This window comes from Letharia columbiana, assembly GCF_014066305.1.
Source record: "Letharia columbiana isolate WasteWater2 chromosome Unknown Sc0000077_s0, whole genome shotgun sequence".
In the NCBI taxonomy this organism is placed as follows: Eukaryota; Fungi; Ascomycota; class Lecanoromycetes; order Lecanorales; family Parmeliaceae; genus Letharia; species Letharia columbiana.
The window spans coordinates 137,382-153,202 of record NW_023501122.1 but is presented as its reverse complement, the minus strand read 5'-3'; the positions used below and the strand labels follow the sequence as shown (position 1 = coordinate 153,202).

The following is a 15,821-nucleotide window of genomic DNA, read 5'->3' as shown; positions in this document are numbered from 1 at the left end:
ATCTTAATTATCTTATTTAAAATATCTATATTAATATTTATATCTAAATCGATTCTAATACTTAAAGTTTATTAAAATAATTAAGATATACTCTAAAATCTCGTTATTAAGTTAAGACGAGATCGAGATTTTAAGATAACTCGAAATCTTAATTCGAAATCTTACTTTAACTCTAATCTCTCTTAAAATCTTATTAAGATTTCTTATTCTATTACGTAATATAGTCTTTACTTATTCTTTTATAAATATTAATAGTTTTATTAATAAGTTTTAACTTATTTTTTTAAAAGTATATTCGAGTAATTAATATATATAAAAGAATAAGATAAAGCTAAGTTAAAAAATCTTAAATTTATATATATTATTAAAATTAATATAAATATAATATTAATATAAATAAAATAGATTAAGAATAATAAGACTATTAAATTATATAAATAAGAAGAAGATATAATATAATAGAGAATATCTTCGCTAAGACTCACTAGTTATAGAATTAAGTAATATATTAAAAATACGCTCGTAATAAATATATTTAATTATAAATTCGAATTCGTTATATTTTTTAATTAGACTATTTAAGTTAGCTCGCTAACTCTCTTAAGTATTCTTATTAAAAAATAGATATATATTATTTATAAATAGAATAACTTTTTTATTTTCTATTAAAATATTAAGATTTTTTTTAAATTATAAAGCGTACTTTACGCTTTTTAACGCTAAAAGAATTTCGAGATTTAGTCTTATAATTATTAAAGCGTAAGAAATTTAAATATCGCTTATTAAATATTACTTATTAAATTTACTCGATAGTCGATAGCTCGTAATTATAGTTAAAAAATAAATATATATTATTTAATTTTAAAATAACTTTTTTATTTTCTATTAAAATTTTAAAATTTTATTTTTAAATTATAGAATATAATATAAGCTTTTAGAGAAAAAAGAAATTTTTAAATTTAGTCTTATAATTATTTTAAGATAAAGAATTCAAATATCGCTTATTAAAAGTACGCTTATTAAATTTGCTCGATAACTCTAATTAAAAAAAATAGAGTATGAATTTAATTCATAGGCCTAAACTCGTATTCAATTAATAAAGAAGCAGCACTGACATCAACCTTCAGCCTCCTTATCCACCTGTTGTGATGAAATGTGATGCAACTGCTCAGGCATGATAAGTGTTTCTCCAACATTCAACAACCCGAGCTCCTCTCCCCAAACTTTGCCATCCTTCTCGCACGCCTCTCTGAACCGCCTTGGGGGCTCCGTGACTTCCTCGAAGTACTGGCTGATTCCGCCTCTAACAGTTCCGTAGTGCATGCCAATGGATTTTCTGCTCTTCAAATCCTTGTGCAAGCAAAGGCTATCCTCAGGGTTGCAATGTATGGGAGACATCAAATGTCTAGGGGAGTAAAGTCCAATTGGTAACATGCTGAGATCGAAAGGGCCAAATGCTTCCCCTATTTCCTTGAATGCCGGGCAAGATGGCCTGTCCAACTCTTTTGCTTCTTTGGGCACATATCGGTAGCCAGTGTCGCCAGCAAAAAAGACCTTTCTGGAGGTGCTAGGTTGAGTAGTTGCTAAAGTGTTGCTGAAAGCTCCAGCGTCCAAGACCCAGGAACACCAAAGTGTAGATGCCTGGTCCCATATACCTCTGCCGGAAAAGTGTTGCGAGGGCGTACAGGTCATAGTCACTGACCCCATGCCTGGTACATCAACCCGGACGCCTTCCCACCAATCTAATTCGGTAACCTCGTCGCCACCAATGCCAAAGCCCCGAAGTCTAGAAGCGTTCCCTAGTGCTACCAAAAAATGCACGTTCCCTTTCCTGCTTGCATAAATCTTCAAAAGGGTATCTGAATCCATGTGATCATAATGATCGTGAGAGATGACGACCAAATCGACATCAGGCAACTCATCAAGCGTGCAAGGGGTGGGAGTGTAGCGCTTCGGTCCAGCCCACGTCACTGGACTCGTCCTCTCGGAAAACACAGGATCGAACAGCACCCTCACTCCTCTTCCTGCACCTTCTGAAGCCGATGTTTCGACCAGGAAGCTTGCGTGGCCGATCCATGTGGCCTTCAGACCCTCTTTGCCTGCACCCCAGTCTGGCTTCTGGATAGCAACTAACTTGTCGCGCGATGGCACTGGCTTGAAGTCACGGTTGCGTTGAGATGTTATGAGGAGGTCAAGAGGTGAGTGCTTGTGAAAGGATGGCCATGGGTTGGTAAAGGAGGTAGGTGGGTTGCCAATGTGATGAGAGGGTTGAGAAGATTCTGCTTTTCGAGGCACCCTTGTAATGGTAATGGAAGTAGTGGAAGCCATAGCCATTATGCTTTGTGTTATGGAGCGGAGGAGATTGGTCAGTCGGTACTTTTAGTCTACCCCACCTCTGACTGCCAAGAAGTCGGCAGTCAAGTCAACCGACTCAATAAACCGAAACCCTAACCCTACTTCCATCCATCTTCTGTAAGTCGACGGACTCGACTCGACTCGCAAGCTTCTGATCAGAAACATATTTCTTAGACAATATGTTAAAAAGTACTAATACATTCCTGTGTCTGATCTGAATCTGTGCGATGCATAGTTGCTGATATTTCGTTCTAGCTCTACCAGCCTGACGACGGGTGCCAAACGCTCTTGGCTCGTCCAAATTCTCACGAGGTCGATCTATCGAGCTCGTTATACGTAGTCTGGAACAACATTTGGAGTGTGTCGATTCTCGCTAATCTGGCTTGGTTTCCCTGGCGCTTGAAGTTTTCTAGAAAGTCCCGAGAGTCATGGTAACACCGGAACACCAGATGGGAGTACTCTTCCGTCGAGGCTGCGCCCGCCATCGCAACGGTGTGGCGCAGACAGTTGAATTAGTGCTCGAGTGTACTACGCCATAGCCACAGCCACATGGTACCAGTACAGTGTCTGACGTTAGTGGTTGAAGACGACGAATCGCTCGCAGTGCGTACTGCATTAGCAATATACCGATTGCTTTGACTTCGACTAGAAAAGCCATGATGAGATGGTTCAGTTTCGATGAACGATCCCAGTTTAATTTAATTATAGACTCCTTATGTGCCCCGTTTCGGCCATACCGCTGCTACTGTTATCATAGCCATTGGAAGGGAGTAGACAGCATAAGGTAGGAAGGGGTCTCTCATCTTGGCAGGATTGTCTCTCAGCTTAAGCTAAATCTTTTCTCTCGCGATTCTCCAGATATCGAGAGATCTACACAAAAGCCTCAGGTGGTGCAGCGAACTTATTGTTCGGCCTAGATCTCACATCCCAGACTCTTTTCCTCGTCGCATCTCGACTGAAGTTTTGAGCCCTGGCATCCATAAACGTGGAAGAGTATAGCCCTCAACAGTCAGTGATTCAAAGGCTAGATTTCAAGTTCACCCACCTCAGCCATCTGGAGTCATATTCAGTGGCCGCATTTTGCTCGCGTGGGAAACTTCCAGCACAGGCTTCTCAATGTCGTCAGCGATGCAGTCTCCCAGGTGGGAATAGGCCGGTAATTGAAAGGGCACTCGGCAAAGTCTGCGAGAAAAGTAATTGCCCGGCAGACAATGCATAATGTAACTGCATATTTGGAGAACGCTTCTAACGAGCTGATCACCGCGAGCTCGTAGCCTGTGTGTGGTTGATGTCTGAATCTGAAATGCGTCTTAATCGTCCGATCAATCCAGATGCCAATAAGTAAGAAACATATCGTATTGCACGAAGCCGTCAGCCTCTGAGCATCTGTCATTCGCATTGCGAACTCAATTCCCTTTCGTAGCCGGCAGGAGCCGATTTCAACAACCCGAACCCGCCAGATCGGACACAACAAACTCCTGGATCGCTCGGTAAAAACGAGAGTTCTGTATGAACAAGGAATCGGCGAATCGTACAGAAACAGACTTGGCACCCATTTGGTTTAGATGAATCTAGTGCCGCTACCGATACGCAGCTCTCTCCTTCTTCGAGTGGTGATGCACGTTGCCGGATGAGCTCGAATCGCTCAACTGAGTTGAAGTGCATCTTTCCATCAGTGGTGACTAGGCACTGGAAATGCTAGCCTAAAAGCGGTATGCGGCGCGAACTATGATAAAGATTTGTTGAACTGACTTTCAGATCTGCCTGCCTTACAGATATCTGACATGAGTGACCAACGTGCCAACTTCCTCGATGGCTGAGGAAAGCGCAACGAATGTATGCGTGACTCCACCAAATACGCACGCTAGTCCTCCGACTTTTGTTCACTCCAGGTGTGTCTATCTTCCCAACAGAGTGGTGGGCTGACAAGTGTGCAAAGGTGTCCTGGCCATGTCTGTGTTGATACGAACCAATCAGTGATGAAAAATTGGATTGGAGATTTTCCACCTGCCTTTTTGATGTTGCCGGTTCTCCATGCCAAGAGCGCCAAGAGCGCCAAGATGTCCGGCTGCGCTCGGGCCTTCGGGAAGCTCGGTACTTTATTTGTGTTTAAGAGTCTTGGCAGCCTCGCAACTTTCTTCGTCTCCGCCAACTTTTCAAAAAGGCAAATTTGTACAACAACTAACACAAACAGCGCATGCTTCAGCACAAAAATATTGCGAAGCGGGTGCATCAGAGGAGAAAAAACTGATATGATCGTCAGCAGATCGGACAAGCCCGGGTGGAAAATTCGCTCCTATGAGTCGAGTGTCGGTAGGTACTTGTACGTGGGGAAAGACGTGGGTGGAAACTCTGGCGAAAGATAAGATCCTGTTTATACGGCCGTATGCAGTCAGCCCGCTTCCCCGACTGCTTCCTCCGTTCTGCACATTCTTAGCCTCTTCATTCAATTCTCGATCGAGTGCTTATAGGGTACGTAGGAACATGTGTAGTTCCATGCAGGCTGTCAAGTGTCATGCAGCTCTCATGCGCACGAACGGGCCAGCAGATAACACTTGCCAACCATTACGCGAGAATGCTACCTCGCTCGCCTGGCGCATGCAGCCTGCCAGCCATCCGATGTACCTACCTACTAAGCACACGTCTACCTACCTACCTACGATGATCTCTCAGCTTGCAGATTTCACATTCATTACAGCGCTGCTCATTCCTACATACACAATCTCTTCTCGGCTTCATCGGCAGATAGCCTCGCGCAATGGTCTCTTCTCCGTAATCCTCCTCGGCTCTTTGCGGTAGTGCCAAGGGTGAAACCACTCTTGAACTGCGAAGTCCGCTCCTCTAGTCTTCCTCTCCCTTGCCAAGCACCGACGACATATGAACTACTCCTCACACCATTGGCAATATGGACAATTACGAGAAAGTCCGATCGTCTTCACAGTCTCCTCGGTCTCCGCTCTCGCCAGGTTCTTCCCGCTTTGATACTCGTCCCCAATGGCGACAAAATCGAGTTTGCTATGTCCTTGAAGGCCTTGGCACTTTGGTCGTGCTTCGCCTACGATCGTTGATTATCATTGCGCTGCTTCTCATCATCACGTCTGGTGTCCTCACCCTGAAACCAGTACGTCCTCCGAGCGACCGAGGCCATATATTGGTCCGTACCGGAAGCTTTGTCTAACTGATTCTCTCTCTCTAGTTGCCTTCTAAATACACCACCATTCCCGCCAACACCACCTGGGCCAGCGATGAAGCCTCTAAACCCTACAAACCGATCGCCCCACCAGACCACCCCCTTCACATCCTGATACCTGCAACAAAACAGGATATCAATCTGTGCAAACTCCTGTTCTCCGGCTCCATCCTCGGCTACCCCACTCCAGTCATCACAGGATGGGGAGAAGACTTGGACGAGAGTCAACGAAAGGGGATGACAGGGGGTGGAAGTCATCTACTGAAGATATCTCGAGTTCTCGAATACCTGGGCAACCTCGGGACGGAGCACGATCAGGACCTTGTATTGATGATGGATGGCTACGATATCTGGTTTCAGCTTCACAAAGATCTCCTCATAGAACGCTATTACCAGATCAACGCTGAAGCCAACAAACAAATCAAAAAGCGGATGGGCAGAGCTGCTAAGATCGCAGGCATACAGCAGACCATTATTTTCGGCGCCGGCAAACGGTGCTGGCCCAACGAGATTCACACAGTAGCGTGCTGGCCACTTCCACCATCACCTCTGCCCGACGACATGTTTGATGGCAATACCGACAATCCAGTCGGATCCCGCCCAAACCCATGGTCTACCACTCGCCAGAAATTTCTCAATTCGGGTCTCATCATGGGTCCTGTCGCTGATATGCGAGCCGTGTTCGCCCGCGCCGAAGAGATAGTGGAAAAGTTGGGTGACGACCCAGAACCGGACGACAACGGTAGCGAATGGAGCCAGAAGGTCTACCACAATAGCGACCAATCCGTCTTCAACATGATCTTTGGCGAGCAAGAATACCAGCGGGAGGTCATCCGAGTTCGTCACATCTCATGGCTCTTCAATCCCATCCAAAAGCTCCAGCAATTCTTCGGGAAAGACCTGTCAGATACCGACTGGGTCTTGGAGGGCACGCGGATCAAGAATATCCTGAACCCACCGTGGAAACACATGGAGGTAGAGCACCTCGATGGAAAGCCCCTTGAGTTCAGCATAGGCCTTGATTACTGGTCTGACATAACCTTCCAAACCGCAAATTCGGAGCGTAATGGCGGATGGATGAGCTACAACCAATCCCTCGAACCACAAGTCCAGCACTGGGATCGCTGGGACTGCAAACCCCATCTGCGCCCTCTGCCTGCGGATGTGATGAGTTCGCAGCCACCCTTCTTCAATCAGGGAAACGACAACCGCGCTCTCTCAGTCAACGCAAGCTGGAATGATGTTCCCCTTTACACCCATTACTGTGACGGTGTTGTACCGGTCATGCTACATCACAACGGTGACAAAGCCTCGAGAAGCAACAGGTGGCATAAGATGTGGTACTACCCGTATGCGGAGGCTATGTTCCGGGCACAGGAACCGAGACAAGTGGAATCGCTTGTGATGGGGAAGGTCGGCAAGGAGTCGGTGGGGCCGGGAAGTGCATTCAATGATAAGGGTGAAATTGTGGAGTTTGAGAAGGCTTGTCAAGGCTGGGACTTTCACTGAGGAGAGTGGCCCGAGATCTGTACCAGGATGATGTTACGTTGCTATCATGGGAGTTCTGGGGTGTGTAGACGTAGGTAATGATAGACACATGTAATGACTTTCTATATATAATCAATCCCTACCACAACTCATACCAAGATACCATTGCCCATTGCCCCATTTTTTTTTTTTTTTTTTTTTTTTTTTTTTTTTTTTTTTTTTTTTTTTTTTTTGGTTTTTTTTTTTTTTTTTTTTTTTTTTTTTTGGGGGAAGGGGAGTGTTTTTGGGGTGGGGGGGGGGGGGGGGTGTGGTTGGGTTGTTTTCCCGGGGGGGGGGGGGGGGTGGGGGGGGGGGGTTGCCTGGTTAGGTTTTTTTGGGTTTTTTTTTTTGTGTGTTTTTTTTTTTTTTTGGGTTTTTTTTTTTTTTTTTTTTTTTGGGGGGGTTTTTTTTTTGCGGAAATAAAATTATATTTTTATATAAAAAAAAAAAAAAAAAAAAAAAAAAATTTTTCCTTTTTTTTTTTTGTTGGGGGGGGGGGGGGGGGGGGGGTTTAGGGGGGGGGGGGGGGGGAGGGGGGGGGGGGATTTTCCGTGGGGGCCCTTCTCTTTTCCCCCCCGCAGCCTTTTTGTCTCGGGTAATCTTACTTTTGTAGCCAGTAATCGGCACGACTATGGTGCAATCAGGGGCTGGATTGTTTCAAAAAATTGTTTCAACAGCCGATCAACAAAAAGCATCTGTAAAATAACACACGTATGCAGCACCAAAGTAATCCACTGCATACTCGGAATCCACCATGAGACGAGGCTGCAAGGCTGATGGCATCATAATAATAATACCTAATCTCCCTTCTCACTTTTGTACGAAAATGTTCACAGATACCAAGGTCAATCTTCTCCGCCCCTTGGCTAAATCGCCAAGAATAAGTCTGTTTGTTTTCGAAACGTCGTGCATTCAGCGAGTTCGACGGCGTTGGTCGTGGTCTCTTCAGTCCTTGTGCCCTTCTCATCCGTCTTCGTAGCTCTGCGATTTAAAGGCCGGAAGAGCACAAAAGCTGGCCTAGGCCTGGACGATTACACCATTCTAGCAGTGGGGGTGAACTCCCCCAGTTCACGATTTGAGGGACTTGCTGTGCCGATACCAACATTTGGAAGATCGTCCAATATGCTGATGCAGCCGTGACGATATTCGGCGCTGTCGCAGGTGGCGACGGAGACTCGGTAATACATCTCGTAGAGCATCCATCGGAAATGGCCAAATATGCAAAAGTGCTCTTCTTTCCGAACTTACTTCTTGTACACTGGCTGATATACTCTTTGGAAGATACATTACACGGGCCCTCTGGTTTTTGCCATCATTATAGCCCTGGTCAAAACATCGACACTGGTTCTCTACAAGCGGGTTTTTGTCAGGACGCACTGTCATCTCGCCTGCGACGTGATGATGGCATTGACGGTGGCCTGGCTTTTGACATCCATGTTTGTTGGTACGTTGCTAGCAATGGGATTGGACCTATCTAACAAAGACATCAACCCATGGTGAGATGTTCGAATATAAACCTGTCTCAAAAGGTCCGAAAAATCCAGACGGCCCTTTTGTTATCAACTATACTGGATTTCTGCTCTCAATGACTGCGATCAACATAATTCTGGATGCCATCGTCGTTTGCATGCCTCTGTCTGTGATACAAACTTTGCACATGTCCTCAGCCCGCAAGCTCAGGTGTCTGGAATCTTTCTACTGGGCTTGTCGTAAGCTCTGTCGATTCTGCTATACTTCATGCATATACTAACAGTGCCTCTCCAGCTGCGTTGTTACCTCAGCGGTACGGGTCTAATATTTTGGAATCTTGAATGACGTAGCCAATGGACCGGAGACCGAAAGCCAGCGTAAGCCTCACCTGATTTGGAAAAACAACAAGGCTGGCTCGACTGTCACTATAACCATAATTTTCCTTATCGAAGCACAAACATCCAACAACACTGCACGTTTGCCGACCCTAGCACCGCTATTTCACAGTAGCCGACACGTAGCATCTGAAGCCCGAACATGGCGGTCGATGCTATCTCTACGACCCAAAGTAAAGATAAAGTCGTCTATGGTTTATAGCACGGACGTTGAGCAGGCGAGTAAAGATAGTGGGCGCCCCTGGGAGTACTCAGTATTAGATTTAAGTTACAAGGAAACAGTGGCTGGTAACAGCAACGTGGAGCTGAAAGTGATGGACGTCGTGTAATATTCGCTGTATCGTATGATATATTGATTATAAGCATAACGTTGCTAGGCAGATTTGAACGGGTAAGGCGCTATAAGTAATATTACTGCCCGACTACCGATTTACTAATCAATACATCTCAATACTCCGTCGATTAGTGACTATAAGCGTTGACCAGGGTAAAACATGACTTCGGTGCACTGGCTGCTACCTCCGTTTTGGTTGAGTTCCAGAGAGTCTTCTGTGCCCACTGGTATTTTTGTCGTTCATCTACTTCTCCTCTTGACCGTTTTCTAAGCCTTCTTACCACCAATTCCAGCCTGAGTTTTTAATCGGCCAACGCGGCCTTTCTCTCTTGTGCTCCCGTACGAGATGCCCAATCAGTGACTGCTATCAACTCAACGTCAATTCTAGCATTCCAGAAGTTGCAGTGTTTGCTCGTGTTGGAAGTCGCTTTTCCTAAGCGCACGGCGCCTACACACGCTATCATCATTACACACCAGCCTCGCTTGCTCTAAGCTTGTAAGTCACGCTTGACAGCATCTCATGTGGTCTATGAAATACCTCACCCCCTATTTTGACCGATCATTTGAGAACAAAAGTTAGCGAGTCTGGCCAGGGAAAATGCTAATTGAGGCTAGAACAATTTTAAGCGAGCTGCAGCACCCTTGGTCCGGCTTACGCGCATATGGTAGGACTCCATATCGGCATCTAATACCTCACTCTCTGCACACATGACACCTCAGTCTCTGAGAAGGAGGCAAATTTCACGGATGCGGGTTATATTACCCTCAAAGCGTCACAGGTATAAAGCAAATGCCAATCTGCCGATAAAAAAGGGAAGCATCACTCGTCCCAAGCACACCTTCCACAATGGTTTCCCTTCCCGACATCATCCATCTTGGCACCATTGTCATCCTCCTCCTCCTCCTCTCAGCCGTACAATCGACCGTCCTCCTCCCGAAACCAAGCGGCCCCTACAACACACGCATCACCACCGCAGAATTAGTCGACAAAACCCGCCTCGACCCCTTCGCTCCAAACCGCACCCAGCGAGCCATCATGGTCACCGTCTTCTACCCCATCAAAACCCCTCCGAATAGGACCCACTCCGCACCGTGAACTACATGCCCCTCGCCACCGCTCAATTCTGGGACCAAGAATTCTCCTCCTACGGCATCACAAACGCAACACTCGAGAACTTCCAAATCAGCACCTGTCGCCCCGATGCCCCCATCTCGCCACCCAGCCACAACAACTCCCACCCCATCGTAATCTTCTCTCCCGGCATGGGCGCAAGCCGCCAGCTGTACAGCGCAATGGCCGCCACGGTGGCGAGCACCGGCTACGTCGTCCTAACCATCGACCACCCCCACGACGCCTTCATCGTCGAATACCCGACCAGCCCCCCAACCTACGCCGCCAATATCAGCAGCGCTGCACAAACCTCCCTGGACCTCGCGGCCCGCGCCTCCGACGTCTCGTTCCTCCTCGACCAACTCGGCGCCGACGATACCGTCCGCGACGTCATCCCCGGCGCAGCCCGCGGCCTCGACGTCCGCCGCGTCGCCATGTACGGGCACTCGTTCGGCGGGGCGACAGCCGCAGCGGCGATGCTTTCGGACCACCGCATCGCGGGCGGGCTGAACATGGACGGGACGTTCTACGGCGCCGTCGTCGAGCGGGGGCTGGATCGGCCGTTCAAGCTCTTCAGCAATCCGAAAAGCACGCCGAACCAGACCTTCTACGGCGATGACTCGTGGGCGGAAACGTGGCCGCGGCTGCGGGGATGGCGACGGGAGCTCGCGCTAGCTGGAGCTGCCCACGATACGTTCTCCGACATCCCGCTGCTGACTAAATTGCTGGGACTGTCGCCGTTCAGTGCGACGAGCGTGACCGGCTCCGTGCTTGGAACGATAGACGGGGTCCGAGGGTTCGACGTGATCACGGCGTATGTGGTTGCTTTTTTGGACTTTGTGCTGAAAGGGGTGGAGTCGGAGCTTCTGCGGATGCCGAGCCCGCTCTATCCCGAGGTGATCCTTGTGAGGTAGACGGCCTGAACGGCGTGCAGTCTGGATAACTGGCCAATCGTTCTTCAAGACAGGAGCAGTCGCGATAGAAATTGTATGATTCTAAACCTTGTCCTTCGTGTTAACGTTGAGAATATTTGGAGGGACTCCAACCACTACAACTCCCACTTCTTGTGACGTCCTACTTAGAACCAGCCTCATACTCCACTGCTATGACCCCAAGTAGTGTCGATAGCGCACCGCACTACCGCGGCATATCGGTGTCGAATTCTCTCTGCATCGACCATCGTTTATGTTATTTCTCACAGCACTAATAGTTGATAGGAGTTGTCTAGCCAATAAGGCTAGTGGGCCTTAGTCACAGTAGACATCAGGCTCTACACCAGTCACCCTTCTACCTTTAGACATACCTCGTTGGCTCCTCTTATTTCTCTAACGGGACGAAAAGGTAACCTCCGGGATTCAATCCCTCATGAACTGACAATTATCGTTATACCATCACCTTGAAAATGTCGCACGTGATGGAGGTAGTAGGCCCATGGTCAAGGAGAATGACAGTCGCAGCAGAACAACAAGTTGAGTAATAATGTGGTAGTTCGTCTCATTGCTGGATATCTATGAGACTTAACATCTCGAGTAACGCTACAAACTATGACTTCCTCGTAGAATGTCATATATCTCTCGGGTCTCAAACCCGCCGCCAATGCTCCCACAAGTATTCGCTCCTCCCGTGACCGCCATCTTGCACTCCTCTCCGCCGCAAATGCACTCACTCCTTCCCAGCCAGGACGCTGTACTGTCCGCCAGCGCCAGCCCAAACCAACTTCTTGTCCTTGACAGCCTTGTTCTCGATGAGGGTCGCGAGCCCGACATCATCCGTATCTCCCAGGCCCAGCTGGCCGCTCACACCAAAACCCCAACTGTACGCTTTGCCTTCATGAGTCACCGCAACGCAGTGATCGGAACCCGCGGCGGCGTGGACAGCATTGATACCAGGTACCTGGGTCGCACTCTTGAGTATTCTTGGCTTCTTTTGCGCATCACGTATGATGTCGTGTTCAGCAAGGCTGTCAACGCTCAGGCCAAGGGCGTTTGTGTCAACACGACCCCACGTCAGGCATGCACCACCGTCTGTGACCGCGACACTGTGATGATTTCCACCACTGATGCTGGTGACTTTCCCGTGGCCTGTCAGACCATCGATCGACTGCGGACGCAGAATGTTGGCGAAGTCCTCTCCGTCGCGTTCATCAATGCCAGTTTGGCAGTAGTTGTTTGCTCCCCAGCCGTATACAATGCCGTTTCGATGGATGGCGAATGAGTGGTCCGCACCAGCGCCGATGTCCATGACGTCTTTTGGCAAGCCAAAGGTTGCGGGGACAAGTCCACTCTGTTGGAAGCGAGCATTGATGCGACGGCCCAACTGACATTGCTCACCAAATCCCCAGGCGAAAACGCAACCCTTGTGATCAAGGGCGAGTGCATGGTTACTTCCAGCAGCGATCTTCGTGATGTTTCGCAGGCCAGATATGAGGGTTGGTCGGTTCTGGACTGCCATGTCTGCAGAGAAATGTAAAGCGCCGTCGCTTGTCTGAGCATAAGTATTAGTGACTCGTTCAGGAAACGGGGAAGCAGAGTACTTTACCTTGAAGGTTCCCCAGCCATAGACCAGACCTTCCTCAGTAAGAGCAAAGGTTGCATTGTCACCAGCAGCAACTTGCGTGAACACTGTGTTGGCTGGGAAGCAGGAACTGTCAATTGCGGTTGGCGATGATTCTTTTGGGTTGAGCTCGCTCTCTGAATTGTCGCTATCTTGGTCGTGGTCTCCGCCGTCCATGTCCTTCCAGCCGCCGCCCCATTCCGTGTCTCTTCCCAAAGCACCGTGGTCATTGACTCCCCACGTAAGGATCTTGTTGTCGTTCCTGAGAGCTACACAATGCATGCCACCTGTTGCCATTTGGACAACCCCGACGAACGATGCAGAGAGGTTTGGGTTCAAACGAGGCCTCACAACATCATCGGTGGAGCATTTGGGCCCGAGTCCGAGTACGCCTGAATCGCCCGACCCGAAGACGTACACATTCAAGGTATCAGTGGCGCGATGGTTGAGAATCAGCTTGGGTTTTGGGGCGCGGGTTGTGGATTTAGATGCAGCTTTGGAGGAGTTGAACTTGCGCGACTTGGTGACAGCAGAAGAGGATCCCAGCTCCTCAGCCTTGCGCTTGCTTTTGCGAGTATTGTTGTTTTCTGAAGCTGCAGTCTGAGATGCAAATGATGCTTTGGAGGCAGTTTTGGAAGCAGTGGTCGCTGTCTTCTTCGTGCCAGACAATTTCTTTGGCGCAGCCATTTCGATAGTAATTGTTCTGGTGATATTGAAGTAGATTGTGCAGATGTGTGCAATGGTACGAGAGTGTTTGAGACTTGCAGAGATATCTGTGCTTTGGAATTGAGTGGAAGTGAGGTTGATGTTAAAAGGTTGGGAGTAAAATGTGAAAGATCATGTTTAATATATGGTAATGGCGCACAAGACGTCGGGTGGAACAATAGACTCCCAGCCATCAATAAGACAAGCGGCAGGACAATAAGATAGGGGTTGAATGAAGTCAAGAATGTGTTAATAGTACCGGAATGAGCTATTCGTGAATAGACAAAGGGAAGTGAATCGAGACCCTGAATGATTCTCACCAATCAAAGGCCGAACAACCACCGCTTGCTGTTGGCCCACTTATTTCTCGCAACAACGATGCCAGATATATGATATATATAGGAGTGTAAGAGTAACTTCAACATATCCCAAAGCTGAAATCAAATGCAAGATTGTTTTGACCAGTCTTGGCGCCTGCGGGCACCAAGGGAGCCCTAAAACACGGCAGTTCGGCTCTTAGACGGGATTTGCAGATCTTCTCCTCAGCGTCTCACCGGCTACTACAGTACGACTGCTCTCTCTCCTCTGAGGGAGTGTGTACACGGAGATACTATGTCTATAAATTCTACATAGCTGTCATCTATATTGCGAGTGATGCATACAGAGTGTCTTGACCCTGGCGCCGCCCCGGCGCTCCTGTCTTCAAATCTCCAGCACTATTGAAGTCATACAACTCCTTCAGCACGAGCGTGAGTGCTTCTATTTCCGAGGCCCAACGCATGACGACAAACTTGCGTTCTTCATGATGCACTTTAGACGGAACGACAAGAAAGTGTGAAGCAGAGAAGAGTCACATCATGTACAGTCGCCCGCGGCTTTTCGCCCTCTCTCTCCCACCGCCTACATTTTCCTTCATTTCATACCTGGTACAACCCGCACCGTGCCAATTCTCCCGCAGGCACAATCGCCCACAACCCAAACAGTCCCTGCGCCCGCTCATGCACAGCCTGGATCTTCAAGCCGAAATCCATCTGATGCCCGGCCCGCATACCCGTCTGCGCCCGAACCCCTTCGTACGCATGGCACATTTCGTGCAACGCCGTCGACCACATGTGCATCCACGGGTCCCGGATCACGTCGCGAAGGAGAAGGTTGTGCGCGTGCAGCATGATGCTCATTTGGCCGACCCTGCCGGTTCCCACCGTCGCGCCCAAGGCGAAATCTTCGGGCTGCACGTGGGTGACAAAGGCGTCGGGCGTCCGCCATTGGAACTGGACGTTGTGATGGAGTCGGCCGAGGAAGAATATCATGTCGAGATCGTGGAAGGCTTTGATTACGATGTCGGGACTCCAGAGACTGTCTTTCAATGCCGAGCGGAGACGCTGAATGGCTGCAAGTTCAGCAGATGATGGCTTTCGGCTCGGTTTGTTGTGTTCCACGACTTCTTTCGTCGCTTGGCTTTGGCTTACGAAGGGTCCAAAATTGCGGCCAGAAAATGTGCTCATTGCATCGAGCTCTTCCTGGCTGACATCGTAAGGGGTTCCTCGATCGGCCTTGACTTTCAAGAAGGCTTCCCGATAGAGCTCCTTGTGGGACTTTGTCGGCATCATGGATTTTCCTTAAAGTTGGACTGGTGCGAGTCCTTTGCTGTAGACTGCGGATTGGTTTGTCGATGTTGGACCGGCTTGCGGTGATGAAGAGAATGAACGTTTCCACCGATAAAGACCTCTACAGTTATTTCGGAGATGTTTTAAGGCTTGTGTTTTCGACCCATGTACTGCTTTTGCTGTGCACAATGAAGCGCCCTTTGTACCTTGGGGAACAATGGTCATTATGCCGTTGGATGGGGCTTTCGAAGCCACTCGGCTGGACAGGTAGTCCAGTCTCGTGATCCAGACGCGAGAAGGCTTCGCGGTACCTCCGGTACCATGCGAGATCTGCGGGTATAGTGTCAGGCGTGCAAGATACTTGAAATTTCATATTGACATACTCGTCTTCTTTTCATAAGTATGATTGGTGCCGCGGGCTGCATGCATAGTGATTATTCCGAAATATGATCTACCGTCTCCTTGTGAGTCTTTCCCATAGACTACTCTCGTCAGCCCTTTTGTGATACTACCTCGCCGACGCCTACATTCGAATGGAAGCAGTCGAATATTGACCTCAAAAGGCGGCAGACAG

The 15,821-nt window shown here is 48.3% G+C and overlaps 7 protein-coding genes across 7 annotated transcripts; 3 read left to right on the top strand and 4 right to left on the bottom strand.

Moving 5' to 3' along the window:
- Positions 1–1,116: 1,116 nt before the first annotated feature.
- On the bottom strand, positions 1,117–2,334 carry HO173_012327 (uncharacterized protein; the record flags this gene model as incomplete). Its single annotated transcript, XM_037314199.1, has 1 exon — positions 1,117–2,334. One exon carries the CDS (start codon positions 2,332–2,334, stop codon positions 1,117–1,119), a length of 1,218 nt encoding a protein of 405 aa, XP_037158974.1.
- A 2,926-nt stretch (positions 2,335–5,260) lies between these two features.
- Positions 5,261–7,054, top strand: HO173_012326 (uncharacterized protein; the record flags this gene model as incomplete). Its single annotated transcript, XM_037314198.1, has 2 exons — positions 5,261–5,476; positions 5,552–7,054. The coding sequence occupies 2 exons, from the start codon at positions 5,261–5,263 to the stop codon at positions 7,052–7,054; spliced, it is 1,719 nt and encodes a 572-aa protein (XP_037158973.1).
- Positions 7,055–10,118: 3,064 nt separating this feature from the next.
- HO173_012325 (uncharacterized protein) lies at positions 10,119–10,367 on the top strand (the record flags this gene model as incomplete). The annotated part of the gene is made up of 1 exon (XM_037314197.1): positions 10,119–10,367. The coding sequence occupies one exon, from the start codon at positions 10,119–10,121 to the stop codon at positions 10,365–10,367; it is 249 nt and encodes an 82-aa protein (XP_037158972.1).
- A 167-nt stretch (positions 10,368–10,534) lies between these two features.
- Positions 10,535–11,296, top strand: HO173_012324 (uncharacterized protein; the record flags this gene model as incomplete). Its single annotated transcript, XM_037314196.1, has 1 exon — positions 10,535–11,296. One exon carries the CDS (start codon positions 10,535–10,537, stop codon positions 11,294–11,296), a length of 762 nt encoding a protein of 253 aa, XP_037158971.1.
- A 748-nt stretch (positions 11,297–12,044) lies between these two features.
- Positions 12,045–13,622, bottom strand: HO173_012323 (uncharacterized protein; the record flags this gene model as incomplete). Its single annotated transcript, XM_037314195.1, has 1 exon — positions 12,045–13,622. One exon carries the CDS (start codon positions 13,620–13,622, stop codon positions 12,045–12,047), a length of 1,578 nt encoding a protein of 525 aa, XP_037158970.1.
- A 935-nt stretch (positions 13,623–14,557) lies between these two features.
- Positions 14,558–15,250, bottom strand: HO173_012322 (uncharacterized protein; the record flags this gene model as incomplete). The annotated part of the gene is made up of 1 exon (XM_037314194.1): positions 14,558–15,250. One exon carries the CDS (start codon positions 15,248–15,250, stop codon positions 14,558–14,560), a length of 693 nt encoding a protein of 230 aa, XP_037158969.1.
- Positions 15,251–15,374: 124 nt separating this feature from the next.
- On the bottom strand, positions 15,375–15,676 carry HO173_012321 (uncharacterized protein; the record flags this gene model as incomplete). Its single annotated transcript, XM_037314193.1, has 2 exons — positions 15,375–15,577; positions 15,631–15,676. The coding sequence occupies 2 exons, from the start codon at positions 15,674–15,676 to the stop codon at positions 15,375–15,377; spliced, it is 249 nt and encodes an 82-aa protein (XP_037158968.1).
- Between the last annotated feature and the right edge of the window lie 145 nt (positions 15,677–15,821).